Here is an 18,344-nt window from a genome sequence, read left to right as displayed (position 1 = left end):
GGACTTGAGCTGGTGAAATGACCCTGCCTGTAGCCAACTGTAACAACCCGTGTTCAACCCCTGGGGTTCACGGGATGGAGGGAGAGAACAAACTCCCTCAGTTGTCCTGTGACCACACACGTGGGCATGCCCCCACCCCATGAACACGCATACACATAAACAAACAAACAACAAATACATGTAAAACTTAAAAGAACAAAAACCAACCTTTTACAGAGAGAAATGGAGGCACCTGTGTCCCCCCAGCCCCCGCCCTGTCCTAGATCTGTCTCTTCCCCACTCCCCTTCCGCATACATACACTGCTTCCAGACTGATCCATTATTTGAGAGGTGTTTGACACTGTTGTGACATCTGCATGTATCTATCCATTTATAAATGCACACGTGTTTTGTGTTACTAAAGAAGATGGGATCACATTACGGACATCCTACTGTACGCTTAGCCGTTTTCCCCCCTAATTGCTGTATGTTCTCCGATTGATCCACTTCGCTAGGTTGTAGTATTCCACACTCTTCACCTTTAGTCTGCTCGGTCACATTCCTCTGGGTGTCCCCTGCTCCCCACCCATGTGTTCTTCACAGAGGTCAGAGGTCAGCCTCAGGCATCAGCTCTTGCCTTTCACCCTGTTCGAGGCAGGGCGTGCCAGGCTATCCATCCTCGAACCTCTCTTGTAAGTCTCCCGTCTCCCCCTTAGGTCAGTGGGAGTACAGACACATGGCTTTTGTGTGGGTTCTAGGGGTTCTCCGCTCAGGTCCTCCCACTGAATCATCTCCGTAGCCATTTGGGGCGGGCGGGCGGTTCCTGGTGCTCCCTGGAGGCTCCATGCACCAGCCTTGGTTTTCTCCATCCTTGCTCCTGAGCCCAGCGCACCTCCTCCTGGACAGTCCAGGTGTTTCAAAGTGTCAAACTGTCCAGAAGCCGGCCCAGGCTCCTATTTCCTTGAGACATATTTCCTGTCATCATCCCAGTGCCTCCCGTCTCCTGTCCTCCAGACCTCAAACCCAGGACACCCTCTCCTGTCACTGAGCTCAGCCCACTTTTCTCTAGGTCAGGACTGGTCTCATCCAGCCCCTCTGCAGGTCATCCTGACCCCACCCCTTATACATGAACATTCTTTGGACAAAACTCCACTACACCTGAGGAAGAGCCATGGCCCAGGTAAACTCCAGATCCTTTAAAAATTTTTATTTTTTTAAAGAGAGGCTCAGCTGGGCAGAGTAGGGCATACTTACAGCTGTAGCACTAGCGAGACAGAAACAGAAGGATTCAGAATTCAAGGCCAGCCTGGGCTACAGAGTGAGACTGTCTCTAATATCAAATGGGTTGTAGAGATGGCTTAGCAATGGGTTCAGTGGTTAAGAGCACTGACTGCTCTTCCGAAGGTCCTGAGTTCAAATCCCAGCAACCACATGGTGGCTCACAACCATCCATAATGAGATCTGATGCCCTCTTCTGGGATGTCTGAAGATAGCTACAGTGTACTTAGCTTATTTAATAAATAAATAAATCTTTAGAGAGAGAGAGAGAGAGAGAGAGCACACTGGTTGCTCTTCCAAAGGACCGTGATTGGATTCCAAGTACCCACATGGTGATTCACAGACTCTGTAACTCTAGTCCCAAGATATCTGATGTCTGTTCTGGCCTCCATGTGTACCAGACAAGTCCTCCACATAAATAAATATATGTGTGTGTGTGTGTGTGTGTGTGTGTGTGTGTGTATAGACAAAAAAGCACCCATACATGTAAAACAAAATATTAAAAACAAACTTTTAAAAAGATAAAGATTTACATTATGTAGTCTCTGAAGGCTGAGCAGAGATGGGATGTGAAATAACCCTTGGTTGTCTGCATCTTCAAGGATCAGAACCATAGGAACAGGGACCAGCCCATGTGGTGTAGCAGAGCCTGGGCCCAGTCTAGTCCTGTCAAGCCCAGGGAACCCAGAGCATCTTGGTTTCCACAGCCACCTCCACCTGGATCCTAAGTGCTCAGACATCAGAGATGGAGTTCTCTTCCAACCCCAAGCTGTCCCTGTCTGCTCCAGGCTGTCCCAATCTGCCCCCAAGCTGTCCCCACTGTCCCCAAGCTGTCCCCATCAGCCTCATGTTCACCTCAGACCGTAGAAGGATTGGGAAGACCTAGGAATGGGACCAGGGAGCACGGGAGTCCCTCATCTCCAGTTGACTTCCCTAGTTTGGGTGGCTTAGGTGTCCAGGTCATGGTCAGGGAGAGCAGGACAAAGTATGTCCTCCAAGGCTAGCCCCAGGTACCCCTTGTGTCCAGCCAGCCAGACTCCAGTGCCCACTCCCAGGTACTGTTTCCACACTAGAGTCTTCTTGGGCAAGAGCAGCAAGCTGTTCTGCAGACAGTAGGAACTGGAGGCTACTCAGCAGACATTTTCAATTAGCAGTTCACTCCACTGCAGCACTCAGGTCAGGCTCCAGGAAGAGAAGATCGGTTTCAAACAGGGCTTCTCCCCGCGCACTGATGGGGTCAGAGCAGAGGCTTTACTCTTTGTAGGCAGTGGCAGAAGTGAGCACTTCAGAGAGGCTCCTCTGTTCCCCCTCGAGGCAAGGGGCAGGTCTAGAACCCAGAGCTCCTGACACCCATCTTCACCAGCCTCCCCGGGCCCACCCTTTAAGATCTAGGATGCTGAACTTTGTCTAAGGAAGACACTCTACACAGGGAGACCCAGTCTGATGGCGGGCACCTAGTTGCCATATTTAAAGAAGCAACAGGATGTCGAAACATCAGGGAATGCCCCATGACTTTCCTTAATCTGGGCTTTCCCAGGGAATGCAGATAGATGTTGTCGTTTAATTATATTATTAACAGCAATAATTGCTGCCATTTATTATATGCTGACAGCAAGCTAAACAAATGCTGTACAAGAATTCGTGTGTTATTTTCTTTTTCCCTACAAGCATCTCCCCCCCCCCCCCCCCGCGCCCCTCTCTGCTACAGCAAGGGACGTTTAGTGATGGGGCCATAATCTGAACCTTCGAATGCTGCCCCGGCTCTCTTGGATTACACCCACCCTGGTGTTTCTTTTTCTTGATGGCACCTGACTTTAAAGAGATGTGTCTGAGAAGGTTCGAGAAAGAGAAAGGAGCCTGGAGAAGCCCCCAGCTCCTGGACCCCTGAGCCTATGTCTCTGATGTCTCTGATGGTGGGGGATGGCTGGTGACCCGGTGGTGGAGAACAGGGTTCTCTCGTGATCATTCTCAAAACTCTTTTTTTCTGGGGGCTGGAGAGATGGCTCTGAGGTTAAGAACACTGGTTGTTCTTTCAAAGGAACCTGGTTCCATTTCCAGAAGCCACACTGTGGCTCACAACCTAACTCCAGTCCCAGGGATCCAACGCCCTCTTCTGGCCTCCACAGGCAGAGAACACACATACAGTACAGACATAGTGGAGACAAAACACTCATAGACATTAAAAAAAAAGGTTAATAAAACAAAACAAACACCCGAAAACCCAAACAACAGTAACAATAACACCGGCCTTTGATTTGCTAGCAGTCAATTTGGCAGCACCTTCAGGCTCTTTAATCTGGACCCTTCCATAGATATGGCGAAGCACGGCTAGAGGCCAACAGCCTAACAGGCTAAAGACGCCAAGAACATGAGAGATTTGGGTTTAATCATCGAAATGTGGGTAAAAATCTGTCCACCCCAACTTGACTTGATCTGTTCCATCTCACTCCATCTCCAGTGAGGAGAGAGCTGGAGCGTTCTTCCCATTGCGCCTGCTCTTCTGTAGATGCCCTGCTCAGTCAGGGTGGGTGTTCAATAAATTCATGGCCAATGAAGGGGCACAGTAAGGTGAGAGAAAGGGGGGAAGAGAATGAATGAATATATGTCCAAGCTATTGCAAAGGAGGGGCCCAAGCACGGGGTTTATATTTGTTGCCCCAGGTCTGGACTCCCGGGTGACCTGAGCCACTTTACTCCCCCTCCATTGGAAGGAACCTATTGTTCTTCTATGCAAAGAACAGAACACTCATCAGAACCCTGCACCCGGTCCGACTCGCCCGCACGCGGCGCTCAAGGAGGGGCGGTGAGTCGGCCAGAAGCTTCCACGTGGGGGCGCTGGAAGGGCGTAGGAAGGACGGAAGCAGGGTCTAGCGGCATCCCCAGATCGGTCTCTAGCATCTGGCCTTCTACCGCAAGTGTCTCCACGGGGCAGCCAAGACCCCTCACCCGACCCCCTCCCTGCCCCGCCATGCCCCCATTCCGTTTCCTTGATCTAGGAGGTGAACGAACACAGGAGCGGAACGCAGACCCAGGTTCGAGTCCCGACTGTGCCACCCGTGGCGCCTGGCCTCCAGGAGCCGGCCTCTGCAACGGGCCCACGACCCCCCTCCTCTGGCCGAGTGGGTGCTCGGAAGCGTCGGCTTCCTGCCCGCAGCTCGCCCGCGGCATCTCGTGTTTCCCTTTTCTCCCTCGGTTTTTTCTTTTTTCATCCCTGCCCGTTTGCATCTTTTTCTTCTCGAGGCTCCGCAATCCTGGCCAAACCGCAGCCTTTAAGCAATCCTTCGCGCCCACCCGGCGCCCAGGGAGCCTCACCGCTGCCGCGACCCGCCCCGCGGCCAGAGCGCCGCCCGGGACGCGGGACGCCCACGCGGTTGTTCCAGGACTCAACCTGCCCTCATCAGTCGGTGAGGGCTGCTGCCAGCCTCAGACGATAGGGGGCGCTGCGCCGCTCGGCCGGTCCGGGCGCTGCTCGGCTCGACCGCTGGAGGGCGCTGCTCGCCCGATCGTGCCGGACCTCGGTAGTCCCCCGAGTCCCATCCTACCTGGGCCCCGCCTACTCCCGGGTCCGACCCCAAGCGGAACCTGCCAGGCCCCACCCACCCTGCGTTTCCACCAGAACCTTACCCTACGAGGACAGAGCGGTCCGTCCTCCGGTGGCCTTGTCATCCATCTGGCTTCGGCGTCCCAGCCCACCCGCCTCCCGAGCCTCAACATTGCAGCGAAGGGGACTCACCGGCCAGGGCCTCGCCTGGGTGGCCGAGGGCACCGGGCGGGGCTGTGATCCCGGTCGCCGGGCCTTCCAGCCTCAGCCTGACCGCAAACCGAGGACGACGCTGCAAATAGCCGCGGTTTCCAGCTGGTGCCCTGCCTCCCTCTTGGCCTTCCGGACCTTTGGGGTTTTCTCTCTCTTCTTCCCTACACCCTCTCATCTGCCCAGTGCCTCCCGCTGTGTCCACACTGTGTGCCCACCACATCCTGACCCCTGCACGGTGGTGGTTCCTTCACCAGCGAGGTGGAGAACTTCAAGACCAATGCCGAAGCCCAGGCGTCTTCTGAGCCTGTGAGCGACTTAACCAGCCATTCAGGAACTACTTTGCCCCACCCTAGGAAGTTTGCAGACAGGGAAACTGAGGCTCAGAATCTCCTCACAGACTAAAGTTTGTCTGTGCCTACAGTGGGAAGGCTACCTCCCAAGTCCAGAGGCCCAGGCTAGCCTGCAAGCCCTAATAGCACTAGAGTCCGGGATACCCCTTTAGAGCGTGCCTGAAAAATGAAAAGGGCAAAAGTGTTGCTGGTGAGGAAACATTTGTTAAGGAAGATGAGAGCCAGGTGGTGGCAGCGGCCAGCACTCTGGGAGGCAGAGGCAGGCAGATTTCTGAGTTCGAGGCCAGCCTGGTCTGCAGAGTGAGTTCCAGGACAACCAGGGCTACACAGAGAAACCCTATCTCGAAAAAACCCAATCCAAAAAACAAAACAAAGCAAAACAAACAAAAAAAGGAAGACGATGGAAAGCCCAAAAATAGGGGTGGTGGTGGTGGTGGTGGGCGGTGTTGGCTGTCTTGCCGGTAAGAGAGTTGAATAAACGACGAGCTGACCGCCTGTGGTGGCCTGGCCAGGGCCTGCGTGTACGAGTAGTCTGAAACAATTCCCATTGCAACCACAGATGTCTGGTATTGAGGTTAGGCATAGTCTCTTCTTTGTCTTCCCATCCAGTCCCAATAATAGTACTAATAACAATAGTTAGCCAGACAGCTGTGGTGACACTAGCCTAGCACTTGGGAGACAGGTAAATCTCTGAGTTCAAGGCCAGCGTAGTCTACAAAGCAAGTTTCCTGGTCAGCCATGGCTACACAGACAAACTATTATTTCAAGGGGAAAAAAAGTGGATTGGAGAGATGGCTCAAGGGGGTTAAGAGCACTCTTCCAAGGCCGGGTGTGGTGGTGCACGCCTGTAGTCCCAGCACTTGGGAGGCAGAGGCAGGCAGTTTTCTGAGTTCGAGGCCAGCCTGGTCTACAGAGTGAGTTCCAGGACAGCCAGGGCTACACAGAGAAAAAAAAAACCAAAATCCAAAAGAAAAAAAAAAAGAAAGAAAGAAAAAGAAAAAAAAAAAAGAGCACTCTTCCAAATCCCAGCAGCCACATGGTGGCTCACAACCATCTGAAAAGAGATCTGATGCCCTCTTCTGGTAAATCTGAAGACAGATACCGTGTACTTAGATATAATAACAAATAAATCTTTAAAAAGAAAGATGAAAAAAGTGACACTAACAATAGTTAATGGCCATTAACTATAGACCATCGCACACTGTGCTGAATGTCCCAGGTGCACTATCTTATTTCAACCTCAGCCTTTGCAGAATGTCATTATCAGCCTTGTGTTACCCAGGAGGGTGCTAAGGTTTAGAAGGGTTAAGTAATAGCCGGAGGGTCAGATAGCTACAGGTGGATCCCTGATCTCTGGCCGCAGGGCCTTTGACTGACAGATGACAGGACGGCTGAGCAAATGGCCAGGCAGGGGGAGGAGCTGAACAGACAGAATGAGCTTGGAGTTTGTAGGAGAGTGATACGGAAGCACACAGGCTACAAGCAGAGGGGACAAGCGTGGTTCTGTGTTAGAAGGCCACAGAAAAAGCGGAAAAATCACTGTGGGCCATAGCTGACATGTGGGGTCCGAGGCTATGTTCTGGCAAATCTCCTTTCCTACTTGTAAGAAGCATCAGATTTTTAAGGACTGGCACTTCCCAGGGCAGGCAGTGTGCTCTCAGCACAGATGGTGACAGAGGATGGGGAGAGTATAGGGTGGGAGTGGCGGATCAGCGGTGACAGACTGGCCAACCTGGAGGTAAAGCTCAGGAAGGAAGCATCCCGCAGCAGCCCTCTTCCCAGGGGGGCTGTTCCTGGCAAGCTGCAACCTCCAGGTCCCACATACTGTGCCATTGTGCACCTGTCTCAGGAGGGAACTCAGCCAAAGGTAAGGTGGTATTGCATCAGTGTTAAGCCTTGGGATCAAATGTTGGGGTGGCGATGGGGAGGTCTAGGCTCCTAATGTCTGTCGTTGGCGCGATCGGCCAAGGAGAGAGGCTGTCACATGAAGCAGCGCAAAGGTGGGGTAAGCCACAGGAAGGAAGCGGAGGAACTGGAAGGCTGGGAGACATCCCAGCCACATACATATGAGTGACCCAGTGGGGACCTGAGCCTGCTGGGGGAGGTGCCATCGGGCTGAGTGAGGCTCCCCGGAGTCCCTGGACAGAGCAGAACCTACTCACCATGCTGCCTCTCCTTGCCTTGTCTCTCCTGCTTGGGCCGTCAGTGTGCACTACTACAGCAGGAGACAGAGAGGAACTGGCTTTTGGTGCAGAAGCAGAGTCCTGGGTCACCGTGAACCTGAAGGTACCTTTCTGAGATGATGAGCTGTTATGGAGGGCTGGGAGATCCCTTCTGAGGCAGCCAGGATAGCAGAGTGCACCATCCTAAGTACTCTAATGGCAAGACAGACTGGTCAACTCCGCTGGATGGGGAGGGTTAAGCCTTGATCTGTACAACCACCAGAGGAGCATACACACACACACACACACACACACACATACACACACACACGGCTTGTACACGTGAGAGCAACAATGTGTGCTATAGATATGGAAACACTTACTTAACACCTACTGTGTTCCTGGTACTGTCCTGACTGCCTTGTGAAAACTAACCCATTTCAACCTTTTGGGGGAAAATGTCATTGCTATCCCATTTTATAGATAAGAAAACTGAGGTACAGAGAGGCCACAGAGCTTGTTTAAGGTGTATTGCCTCAAAAAGCACAGCTTCCATGTTAGTTAGGTTCTGATTCTATGTATCTTTGAGTTGGAGATCTATCTTTCCAGAGTTTCTTTTCAAGTGACCAACTGGAACAGGACTGTATTTTGTCTCATACAAGGAAATGTTTTGCCTCCTGACAAATACTGGTGTCTGACAATGGCGGCATCGACCACCCTCCTGCATACTGTTACCGGGAAGAAATATTTTTTTGAGGAATTATTTATTTATTTTATGTATATGAATACCCTGTAGCTGTCTTCAGAAGATCCCATTACAGATGGTTGTGAGCCACCATGTGAGTGCTGGGATTTGAACTCAGGACCACTGAGCCATGTTATCAGCCTGGGAAGAAATCTTAAAGTTGGAGCCTCAACCCTTCTCTGAGATCCAGTATCCCTGACCTAAATGAAGACCCTGACCTTGGCACTCCAATCCCTCCTCAGGGCACCCCAATAAGAGACTGGCGGTCAGGAAAGCTTGTGCAGGAAGGTAACTGGAGCCAGTCTCCCACAGTCTCAGGATGGAAAGGACACTCCACTCGGCTGATTTTGGTATATGGTGCTTGGCCTATGAGGTCCCTGGAAGTTCTTAGCATGGGGAGGTTCGGGCTGCAGCTCAGTTGGTAAAGGGCTTGTGTAGCATACATGAAGCCCTGGGTCCGATCCCCACACCACATAAAACTGCATGTCGGTGCACACCTGTAGTCCCAGCACTTGGGAGGCAGAGGCAGGCGGATTTCTGAGTTAGAGGCTAGCCTGGACTACAGAGTGAGTTCCAGAACAGCCGGGGCCACACAGAGAAACCCTGTCTCGAAAAACAAAAAACAAAAACAAACAAACAAGCTGCATAGGGAGTTCGAGGTCAGCCTAGGGAGGGGAGGAGCAGTAAAAATGGAATTTAGGAAGAACCATTCAGAGACAGCCCTGTGAGGACGGGGAGGGCCCTCTCTAGCTTGACGGGGAGGGCCCTCTCTAGCTTGACTGGGGAAATGTGGGCCCTGGAGAAGACGGCAGCCTGGGAGACCTGGGTTTAAGTCTCAGCCTGTCCACCTATGCTTGCTACTCTCCACCTCAGTTTTCTTTTTCTTTTTCTTTTTCTTTTTTTGTTTTTTTGTTTTTTTTTTTGTTTTTTTTTTTTTTGAGACAGGGTTATTCTGTATAGCCCTGGCTGTCCTGGAACTCACTCTGTAGACCAGGCTGGCCTCAAACTCAGAAATCCACCTGCCTCTGTTTCCCAAGTTCTGGGATTAAAGGTATGTGCCCCACAATCTTCTTTCCTGCAAGATGGAGGGAGAGGGAAAATGAGCCCTAGCTCATTCTGCAGCTACGACACATTTGTTGTTGTTGTTGTTGTTGTTGTTGTTTGTCTGCAGTCAATTAGCTCATCCTGCAGGAGTGGGTATCAAACTTGTCTCTTCCTCTCTCCTAAGACACGAGGCTTGTACTAGGAGGGGAGAGGCTAGGCTAGAAAACCAGAAATACAGACAGACCCTGTGGGTTGCTAACTGTCACTACAGAAGGGACATTCTGATGGCTCCCAGTTCCCAGGGTGCCCTGCCTACAGTCAGCCCTGGGCCTCCTGGGTAAACTAGACCGGTCCTCCTAATGTCTCCCCTCCCCCTAGCAGAAGCCTGGTGGATAGGCAGGCCTGCTCAATTTCATTCATAAAAGACCTCTCTTCCCAGTATGCACTTGAAGGATGCCCTTTGTTAAGGCAAAGTGGTTTTCATGAGTGGTTCAAAGATGAGCCTAGATCTCCAAAGAGACTTTTCTCTGGTTTCTGGCTAGGCTGGGCGACTCCAGCTGGCGACAGCTGCCCCAGCCACTGACGTCTTAGAGAGGAGACAGATTGGGAGACTGAATTAGGCCAATACTTAGAAAATAGACTCTCCCTATTATGCAAACAGGGCTCCATCAACTCCAAGCAGTACATGGGCCTTCCATGACACACAGCTGGATCCCTGGAGTCCTAAGATCCTGCCTGGGCCCTAAGAAGAGTCCCTGATCTGTCCCCAGCTCCCAGACTCACTCTTCAGCTTTGTTGGAAAAGGTGGTTCTGGCCTGTCTCAGTTCAGTGATGATCTCTTGGAGACTTAAGGTCAAGGAGGGAGAAGACGGCTTTGGCTTTGTCAGAAGTCATAGAGGGAGTGAGGGAGAGAGAAGTGGGTCTCCAGCTGTTGGGGAAGAGGAATGCTAATCGGGCTGGGCTGGAGGATTAACAGGGCTTTTCCAAGGGCATCAGCACTTCCCAGGATGCCCAGCTCCTGGGAGGTTAAATCTGGGAGGATGGGGGAGAGAGAACAGTCATCATCGGCCTGGTGGTTCCGCCATATTAAGAGGCAGCCAGATTCTGACCCTTGCAGACATTTCTCAAGACTCAGAGCCTCCTTTCTCGCTCCCCGGCCATCTTGGTGGCTGGTGTTGGTTGGGGGTTGTCCCGCACCTAAGGCAGGAAGATGGTGGCGCAAAGAAGACTGGGGTGGGGTGGGGGAGTCTCTGGAGTTGATCAACTTTAGGCTCCAGCTTGTTATGAAAAGTGGAATGTATGTGCTGGGTACAAACAGACTCTGAAGATGACCAGACCAGGCAAAGCGAAGTTGGTGATTCTCACCAACAACTGCCCAGCTTTGAGGAAATCTGAAATAGAGTACTATGCCATGCTGGCTAAAACTGGTATCCACCACTACAACGGCAATAACATTGAACTGGGCACAGCGTGTGGAAAACACGACAGAGTATGCACCCTGGCTGTCACTGACCCAGGTGATTCTGATTTTATTAGAAGCACGCCAGAGCAGACTGGCGAGACGTAAACAAGAAAGTTTGCCTTTAATAAAACTTTGCCAGAGCTCCTTTTGAAAAAAAGAAAAATGGCCAGTCGGTGGTGGTGCACGCCTGTAATCCCAGCACTCTGGGAGGCAGAGGCAGGCAGATTTCTGAGTTCGAGGCCAGCCTGGTCTACAGAGTGAGTTCCAGGACAGCCAGGGCTACACAGAGAAACCTTGTCTCAAAAAAACCAAATCCAAAAAACCAAAAAGAAAAAAAGACTCAGATCCTTGCTTTAGCTTCTCTGGTGCTGCCCTGATTAAGGGCAACCTTAATTTCCATGTATGTAAAACAGACGAGTCACGTGTTCTCTTTTTGAGACAGTCTTACTGCATATCCCTAGCTGGCCTGGAGCTATATGTAGACTAGTTTAACATTCGGTTTGTGGCAATCCTTCTGCCTCCACTGTGTGTATGTGTGTGTGTGTGTGTGTGTGTGTGTCTGTGTGTCTGTGTGTGTTAGCAAAGGTAGTAATGTTTTGGCTACGTGGCTGAGACTGACTGTAGTTTGTGGTGTGATATGTGTGTGTGTGTGCATGCGTGCAAGTGTGTATTAGTGATGGTGTTAATGTTTTGACTATGTGGCTAGGACTAACTCTGTACTCACAATGCTCCTGCCTCAACCACCCAGGTGCTGAGGTTACAACCACGTACCACCATGTCCAGCACCATAGTCTAATAATAGTTAATATTGAAATTTTGACCTGAGTGTGCTTGAAAGCCTGCCCTTTAATCTAGATGGCTCGGATTCAAGTTCTGACGGCATTTCTCAGTTATACTATCTCTGGACATGTCCCATCTCTATGCACCTGTATGTCTTCGTCTGTCACATGGTGACAGTGGTAATATTGGACACTATTTTCATGAGGTTTGGCTAAGAATTAATGTTACTAAATTAAAGTCCTTACGGCGGTGCCAGGAACACAGTATGTGAAAATATACAATGTGCTATTTGGGGTAAAACATGAAAAGGAGCCTGGCACCAGGCTGTTGAGATGGCTGTGTATCCCTGTACCCCTGCCCACTTCTTCATCAGCGCCACACTCTGACGCGAACTCTCTGCTTCTCCAGGGAATCCCCGTCCCCAGCATTGAACTTCAGCTTCAGGATTTGAAGAGAAGCAGGACTCGCCAGTTCTATGGTCTGATGGGGAAGCGGGTGGAGGGTAAGTGACAGAGGCTGTGGGCGTGGTTCAGGGTGGCTTCTGCAATACCCAGTAGAGGACGCCCATGGGATAGTGAGGTACACTGTCTATCAGTCAGTGGAAAATCACGCAGGATCTTACCAATGGCAACAGGGATATAGGGGCTATCCAGCAGATGAGGGGGCTGATGGTTTGCACCCTGATCCCACACCAGCGAGACGACGGGAGAGTGTTCTGAGGCTGGGCAGCAGCACTGAGATATGAACAAGACAGGCTTTCCGGTCAGTTCTGTACAGATCACAATCATTGAGCATCCTGAAATAAGGACGTTGTAGCTGGGTGGTGGTGGCGCACGCTGTAATCCCAGCACTTAGAAGGCAGAGGCAGGCGGATTTCTGAGTTTGAGGCCAGCCTAGTCTACAGAGTGAGTTCCAGGACAGTCAAGGCTGTCAGAGAAACCCTGTCTCGAAAAACCAAAAAAAAAAAAAAAAAAAAAAAAAAAAAAAGAAGAAGAAGAAAAGAAAAGAAATAAGGACATTGTCCCAGGGATGGAGACAAGGCAGCCAGCCAGAGCAGTTTCTCTTGGGTTGCTCCTTTTCGTCAACACCATTGTTCTGAGGACACGCTTAGTGTTAGCACTTGATCTGTCCATTTGGAGCCCACTGGCTGCATCCATCACAGATGGAAATGTATGCACCTTTTGACCAACAGTTTCACATCAGGACATCTCAGGTTCATGTGAGAAGGTCATGCGAGTCCTAGGATGTTTGCACAGTGGGGTTCATTGCCAAGTTCATCATAGCAGCAAAACCTAAGACCACTAGTGGGGGAAGGGTCAAAATATAGAACATAAATGGACATAGTGGCACATGACAGTAGTCCTAGCACTCGGCAGGTAGACATAAGATGGTAAGAGTTCAAGGTCATTCTTGGGTACAAACGGTGTGAGGCCTACATGAGATCCTGCCTTTAAAAAAGGATCAGGGAGGTCAGGCGTGGTGGTGCACACCTGTAATCCCAGCACTTGGGAGGCAGAAGCAGGTGGATTTCTGAGTTCAAGGCCAGCCTGGTCTACCGAGTGAGTTCCAGGACAGCCAGGACCACACAGAGAAATCCTGTCTTAAAAAACAAACAAACAAACAAACAAACAAACAAAGAAAAAAGATCAGGGAGATAGTTCAACTTGAGCATGTGAGGCTGAATTTAGCACCCAGCACTAGGCAGTAGACCTGTAATTCTAGCATTGGGGAAGTAAAGGTTGGATGATATTTGGGACTTGGTGGTCAACCAGTCAAACCAAATTAGTGAGCTTCAGGCTCAGTGAGAGGCCCTGCCAAAAACCAAAGTGGACAATGATTCAGGAAGACAATCAGTGTTTACCTCTGGCTTACACATACACACACACACACACACACTCAGACATACACACACATATGCTACACCACACAATACACATATCAGTGCACACATATACTCACACACACACATATATACACACATACTTATACACACACACATATAGTATATCACATAATACACACATATACGCACACACACATACACAAACACACACACACTATACACACACATACATATATACACCACACACACACATACATATATATACCACACACTATATATTCCACACACATACATACCACATGCTACTCACACATACACACACATATAATACACACACACACATTTTGGGAAAAAATAAACCTTGCAACCACACATATTGAGACATTGAAAAAGATGATGGCATGGATCTCAGTTGTAAGGGGGAGTACTTACCATTTATAAAGCTATAGGTTGAGTCTCCAGCACCAGGCAAAACAAACAAAATGCTAAAGCAAGCTGAGGATGACACCAGTAATCCTAGCAGGCAGAGCAGGAAGCTCACTACAAGTTCCAGGTCAGCCTGGCCTACATGGTGAGACCTTGTCTCAACAACTTTTTTTTTCTTCCCATGAGCACAGCAGAACCTCACGGTGGTCAGATCTCTTGGGCAACAACACCCCTGTATGCCCAGTAGGTGCCTGAGGCTCTGATAGTAAGTGCTTTTCCCAAGGATGCTGCCTAGCTGGTGCCAGTCCCAGTGATGCCAGTCTGTACGTGCTCCATTGTCTCCTCGCAAGGACAATGTGGTGGCTAGAGTCCCCATCAAGAACCCTCACACCTCTCACCTCTACCCCAGGAAAGTAGGCCAGGCTTCACCCTCTTCTCCTTCTCCCAGGAATACATCCAACGCAGTCAACGGACAGAATGGGTGAGTGCTGCCCTTGTCCACCGTCAGCATGCTCCCTGGGCTGGGGGACACCGTGCTGGCCATTGACAACCCTGGACTCAACAGTGGCCTCTGACTGGAGACATGCCTGGCCAGCGCTGCTGTACCATTGGAGGGCTGCTGTGACTTGACCAAAGGACTGGGCTTTCTGGTTATTCCCCAGAAGGTGGGGCGTACTTAGGGAGTGCCTGAAGGGGAAGGAGCCAGGGCCAGAGCTGCAAAATGATCAGAGCTAAGAAATGAATCAACCAGGAAGATAAGAGAGCTCAGAGATTCAACCATTGGCCCCCTAAGGACGTGAGAACTGCAAACCCAGGCAGGCTTTATTCTGTTTAAGCCCTTCAGCAAGAAGGGAATCACAAAGGTTGGGTGTGGTAGCTCACACTTTTAATCCCAGCTCCCTCCCCGCCTCTCCCCAGGCTGAGGCAGAGGGATTACATGTGACTATTCTGAACTACAAAGCCTGTCTCAAATGAAACAACACAGAAAACGCCAGCCTCTTCCTATAACTCCTGTGAATCAGGCCCTGCCCTTTAGGGCCTGTTAACTGATTTCACTGCCCCATCCCTAGCAACTAGAGTTAGACTGTCTTCCCTAAGCAGACAGCATGTCTGCTGAGGGACTGGGAACGATGCTGTCCTTGGCACAGTGCAGTCCTGCTGTGTCACATGACTGTTGCTCCCAGCCTGGAAACTCCCCACAGGAAGACCCAGGCTCAGGTCACTGCTGGTCCTGAACACTCAGCCTGGTTTCTGTACATGGGAATATTGGTGAAAGGACTAGCAAGAGGACAGACAGCCCATTAGTAAAACCATGGAAGAAATGAAGGGCTCTTGGGCATCTCCTGTCCCGTGATGAGACCGGCTGCATCCTCAAGGCCCCACTCTACTCTCCAGCCCCCTCCCCCATGCCAAGGCAGCTTTCTTTACCTCTTCTTTCTCCCTCCCCAGGGTATCAGCTGGGACGCATAGTGCAGGACCTCCTTGGCACGAGAGGTTTGTCCATAGAAGGTAGGCATGGGCATCTAAAGGGTGGCGAGGGCATCATGGAAAAACAGCCAGGTGTCCTACCGCCGTCAGATAGAAGAGGCTCCTATAGTATTCTATCCAGCAGAAGGGGTGATGGGAGGTGAGAGAGGAGGTTCAGGGAGGGAAAGAGGCTCCCGGTGACCTTTTGATTATTTATTTGTGTATGTTTACATATGCTGCAGTATGTGTGTGGAGTTCTTCTTTCCCATGTGCCAGAGACCCAACTCAGGTGGTCAGACACGTTGGCTGATGCCTTTACAGGCCTCGCCATCCTGCCAGCCCTGATGATACCAAAGTTGTACCTTCCCTCGCCCATGCCCTCTAGGTTCAGTGGAGCTACAGAATAAGATGTTCTGCAGACATCTTCTATCTCTGTCAGTAAAGTCCTAGTTGCTGATCCCTGGGTTGGGAATTTAGTCGTAAAGAGATTCATTTGTATAGTTCAGTAACTATCATTAAGCAAGCAGCCCCGAGGGAGAGGTGATACCCTAAGGACTAAAACACCTTCCGCCGCAACACACACACACAAACACAAGCAGGAGTTATTCCAAGTGGTTCCCAAAGCCAGGCATGAAAAGAAATGATTCAGGCCTGGGAAGAGCTCGGAGGCAGTGAGTTGTTGGGCGCAGGTCGTCCTGAGCTCTGTGCTGTTTGCCTGTTGTGCTGTTTTCTGGCCCCTCCCCATCTCTCCAGATTAAACACTGGCTATTGGGAAGACAGACAGGAATGGATTTTTCAATGCATCTGAGTCTTTCTGAGGTCCTCTGGAACTCACCCCAATTACTAATTTGAGATGAATATTCTGCATGCATGGGGTGAACTGGTTGCTTAGAGACATCATTTTCCAGGGATGGAAAGTTAATTTGCTCTAAGCCACACAGTGAGCTAGTAACAGAAGCAGTTTCCTGGTCAGGGGTAGCTCCACGTCCCTGGGGAGGGTGACTGAGGGCTGGCTGGCCATGTGGCAGGATAACCCGTAATTTCACTGCTCTAGGAACCTGCAGACAGGAGACAAATCACCAGAGTGCAGAGCCCAGAGCAGTGGCCAGGAAAAGCCTCCAGAGTCAAGAGGAAGACCAGGCTCCCCTACCCACCAGCAACGTGTAGCATTCTCCCTGGGCACAGAAGAGGACGGCCAGAGGTCAGAGAGAGCCCCAAGGGACGCCTTCCAAATGATGCCACACCCGTCTCTCCCCTCAACATCACAGCTGATGAGCCTCAGCCAACAGTCTTGTGTCTTCTGTCTCAACTCCGGTATTTCCTGCCAGGCCCACACCAAACTCTGCACCAAACACCAGGACTCTTGGCATCTGGTAGCAAGGACACACAAAGCATTGTTGGCCCCTCACAAGCTGGACCGACCCAGCTCTCCCTGTAAACCTTCACACTCTGTATCCCATGCCTAGCATACAGTAGGGCTCAATAAACGAGTTAGCAGTCATAGGTAGCTTCCACAGCCATGCAGGGTAGAGGGCGGGATGTTGGAATAGTAGAGAGTAACATTACACAGCCCAGGTCTGATCCTTGGGTGGGAAAAAGAGGTGGGGCCTGGACTAAAATGGCAATAGAAACAAGAAAAGGATGCTGGCGGAGAGCGTGCTGCATGCACTTGGGGGTGGGCTCCAGAGCCTTCTTCCCTTTGGATCCCTGCTGTTCCTACCACAGACGTCCCCCTGTGCTGCGGCGATGGCTGGCAATCGGTGGGCTAAGGCAATCGTTGTCAAGCCTGACAACGAGTTCAATCCCCAGGACCCACAAGGGGGAAGAAAAAAAGTTGTCTTTTTACCTCTGCATGTGTCACAGCATGTGTTATACAAAATAAAAAGACAGTTTTGAAAAGAGGTCACCCTTTCTAACCCAGCCCCCCTGATTGCATAATTCAGTCCCAGGTCACCCCTTGATCCTCTTGTATAAGGTTTTTACTTTTACTCTTAGGTTTTACTCTTAGGGTTTTACTGCTATGAACAGACACCATGACCAAGGCAACTCTTATCAGGACATTTAATTGGGGTTGGCTTACAGGTTCAGAGATTCAGTCCAGTATCAAAGGTGGAAACATGGCAGCATCTAGGCAGACATGGTACAGGAGGAGCTGGGAGTCCTACATCTTCATCTGGAGGCTGCTAGTGGAAGACTGACTTCCAGGCAGTTAGGGTGATCTTAAAGCCCACGCACACATACCTATTCCAACAAGGCCACACCTCCAAATAGTGCCACTTCCCATGGCTAAACATATTCAAACCATGACAGTGGCCCTTCAACTGCTTTGTTTTTAGAAGAGTTAGTTGTCCTCTTTCATATACCAGGGCAGAGCTCCAGAGAAACAGAATAATTCCAACCTCAGGGGCCCCATCTAGTTGGGGGGAAACCCTTGTGCCTGTGATATGTGATGTTTAGAGACAGCAGAAGCTGGGTACAGTGCTTTTTATTATCATAGTCTCAGCCCTTAGGAGGCGGGGCTTGAGCCTGGGACAGCATGCTGAGACGATCTCAAAAATAAATAAATAAATACATAAAAAGTAAATACATAAAAATAAATAAATAATAATAAAACGCCTGCCAGGCGGTGGTGGCGCACACCTTTAATCCCAGCACTTGGGAGGCAGAGGCAGGTGGATTTCTGAGTTTGAGGCCAGCCTGCTCTACAGAATGAGTTCCAGGACAGCCAGGGCTACACAGAGAAACCCTGTCTCGGATAAACCAAAATAAAAATAAAAATAAAAAAATAATAAAAAAATAAAAAAATAAATAAATAAATAAATAAATAAATAAATAAAATAAAATAAAAAGCCAATTCCAGTGAGCCGGCTCTAAGCAGAATGCTTGCTGCTAAACCTGACACAATCCCTAAGATGCTCTTGGTGGAAGGAGAGACCTGACTCCCAAAATGTATCCTCTGCCTTCTACACGTGATAACAGTATTTACACATGTGCACACACACTACATGTACTTTTTACAAAGTCCCTTAGAATGAAATCCAAGGGGAAAGAAGAG

General features: G+C 50.3%; 1 protein-coding gene across 1 annotated transcript; it reads left to right on the top strand.

Moving 5' to 3' along the window:
• Positions 1-7,523: 7,523 nt before the first annotated feature.
• On the top strand, positions 7,524-16,501 carry Tac4 (tachykinin precursor 4). Its single transcript, XM_052196122.1, has 4 exons — positions 7,524-7,646; positions 11,962-12,055; positions 15,272-15,331; positions 16,344-16,501. Exons 1-4 carry the CDS (start codon positions 7,524-7,526, stop codon positions 16,454-16,456), a joined length of 390 nt encoding a protein of 129 aa, XP_052052082.1. The 3' UTR covers positions 16,457-16,501.
• Positions 16,502-18,344: the final 1,843 nt, after the last annotated feature.

Source organism: Apodemus sylvaticus, chromosome 10, assembly GCF_947179515.1.
Source record: "Apodemus sylvaticus chromosome 10, mApoSyl1.1, whole genome shotgun sequence".
Classification (NCBI taxonomy): Eukaryota; Metazoa; Chordata; class Mammalia; order Rodentia; family Muridae; genus Apodemus; species Apodemus sylvaticus.
The sequence above is the reverse complement of the archived record's forward strand: the minus strand, read 5'-3'. Positions and strand labels throughout refer to the sequence as shown.

What these genes read in the sequence shown, in the direction of transcription:
- Tac4 (XM_052196122.1), top strand. Translation starts at nt 7,524, where the DNA reads ATGCTGCCTCTCCTTGCCTTGTCTCTCCTGCTTGGGCCGTCAGTGTGC. An exon ending in GATGGGGAAGCGGGTGGAGG is followed by an intron (nt 12,056 to 15,271) that starts GTAAGTGACAGA and finishes CTCCCTCCCCAG; the next exon opens with GGTATCAGCTGGGACGCATA. An exon ending in GAGAGGTTTGTCCATAGAAG is followed by an intron (nt 15,332 to 16,343) that starts GTAGGCATGGGC and finishes TCACTGCTCTAG; the next exon opens with GAACCTGCAGACAGGAGACA.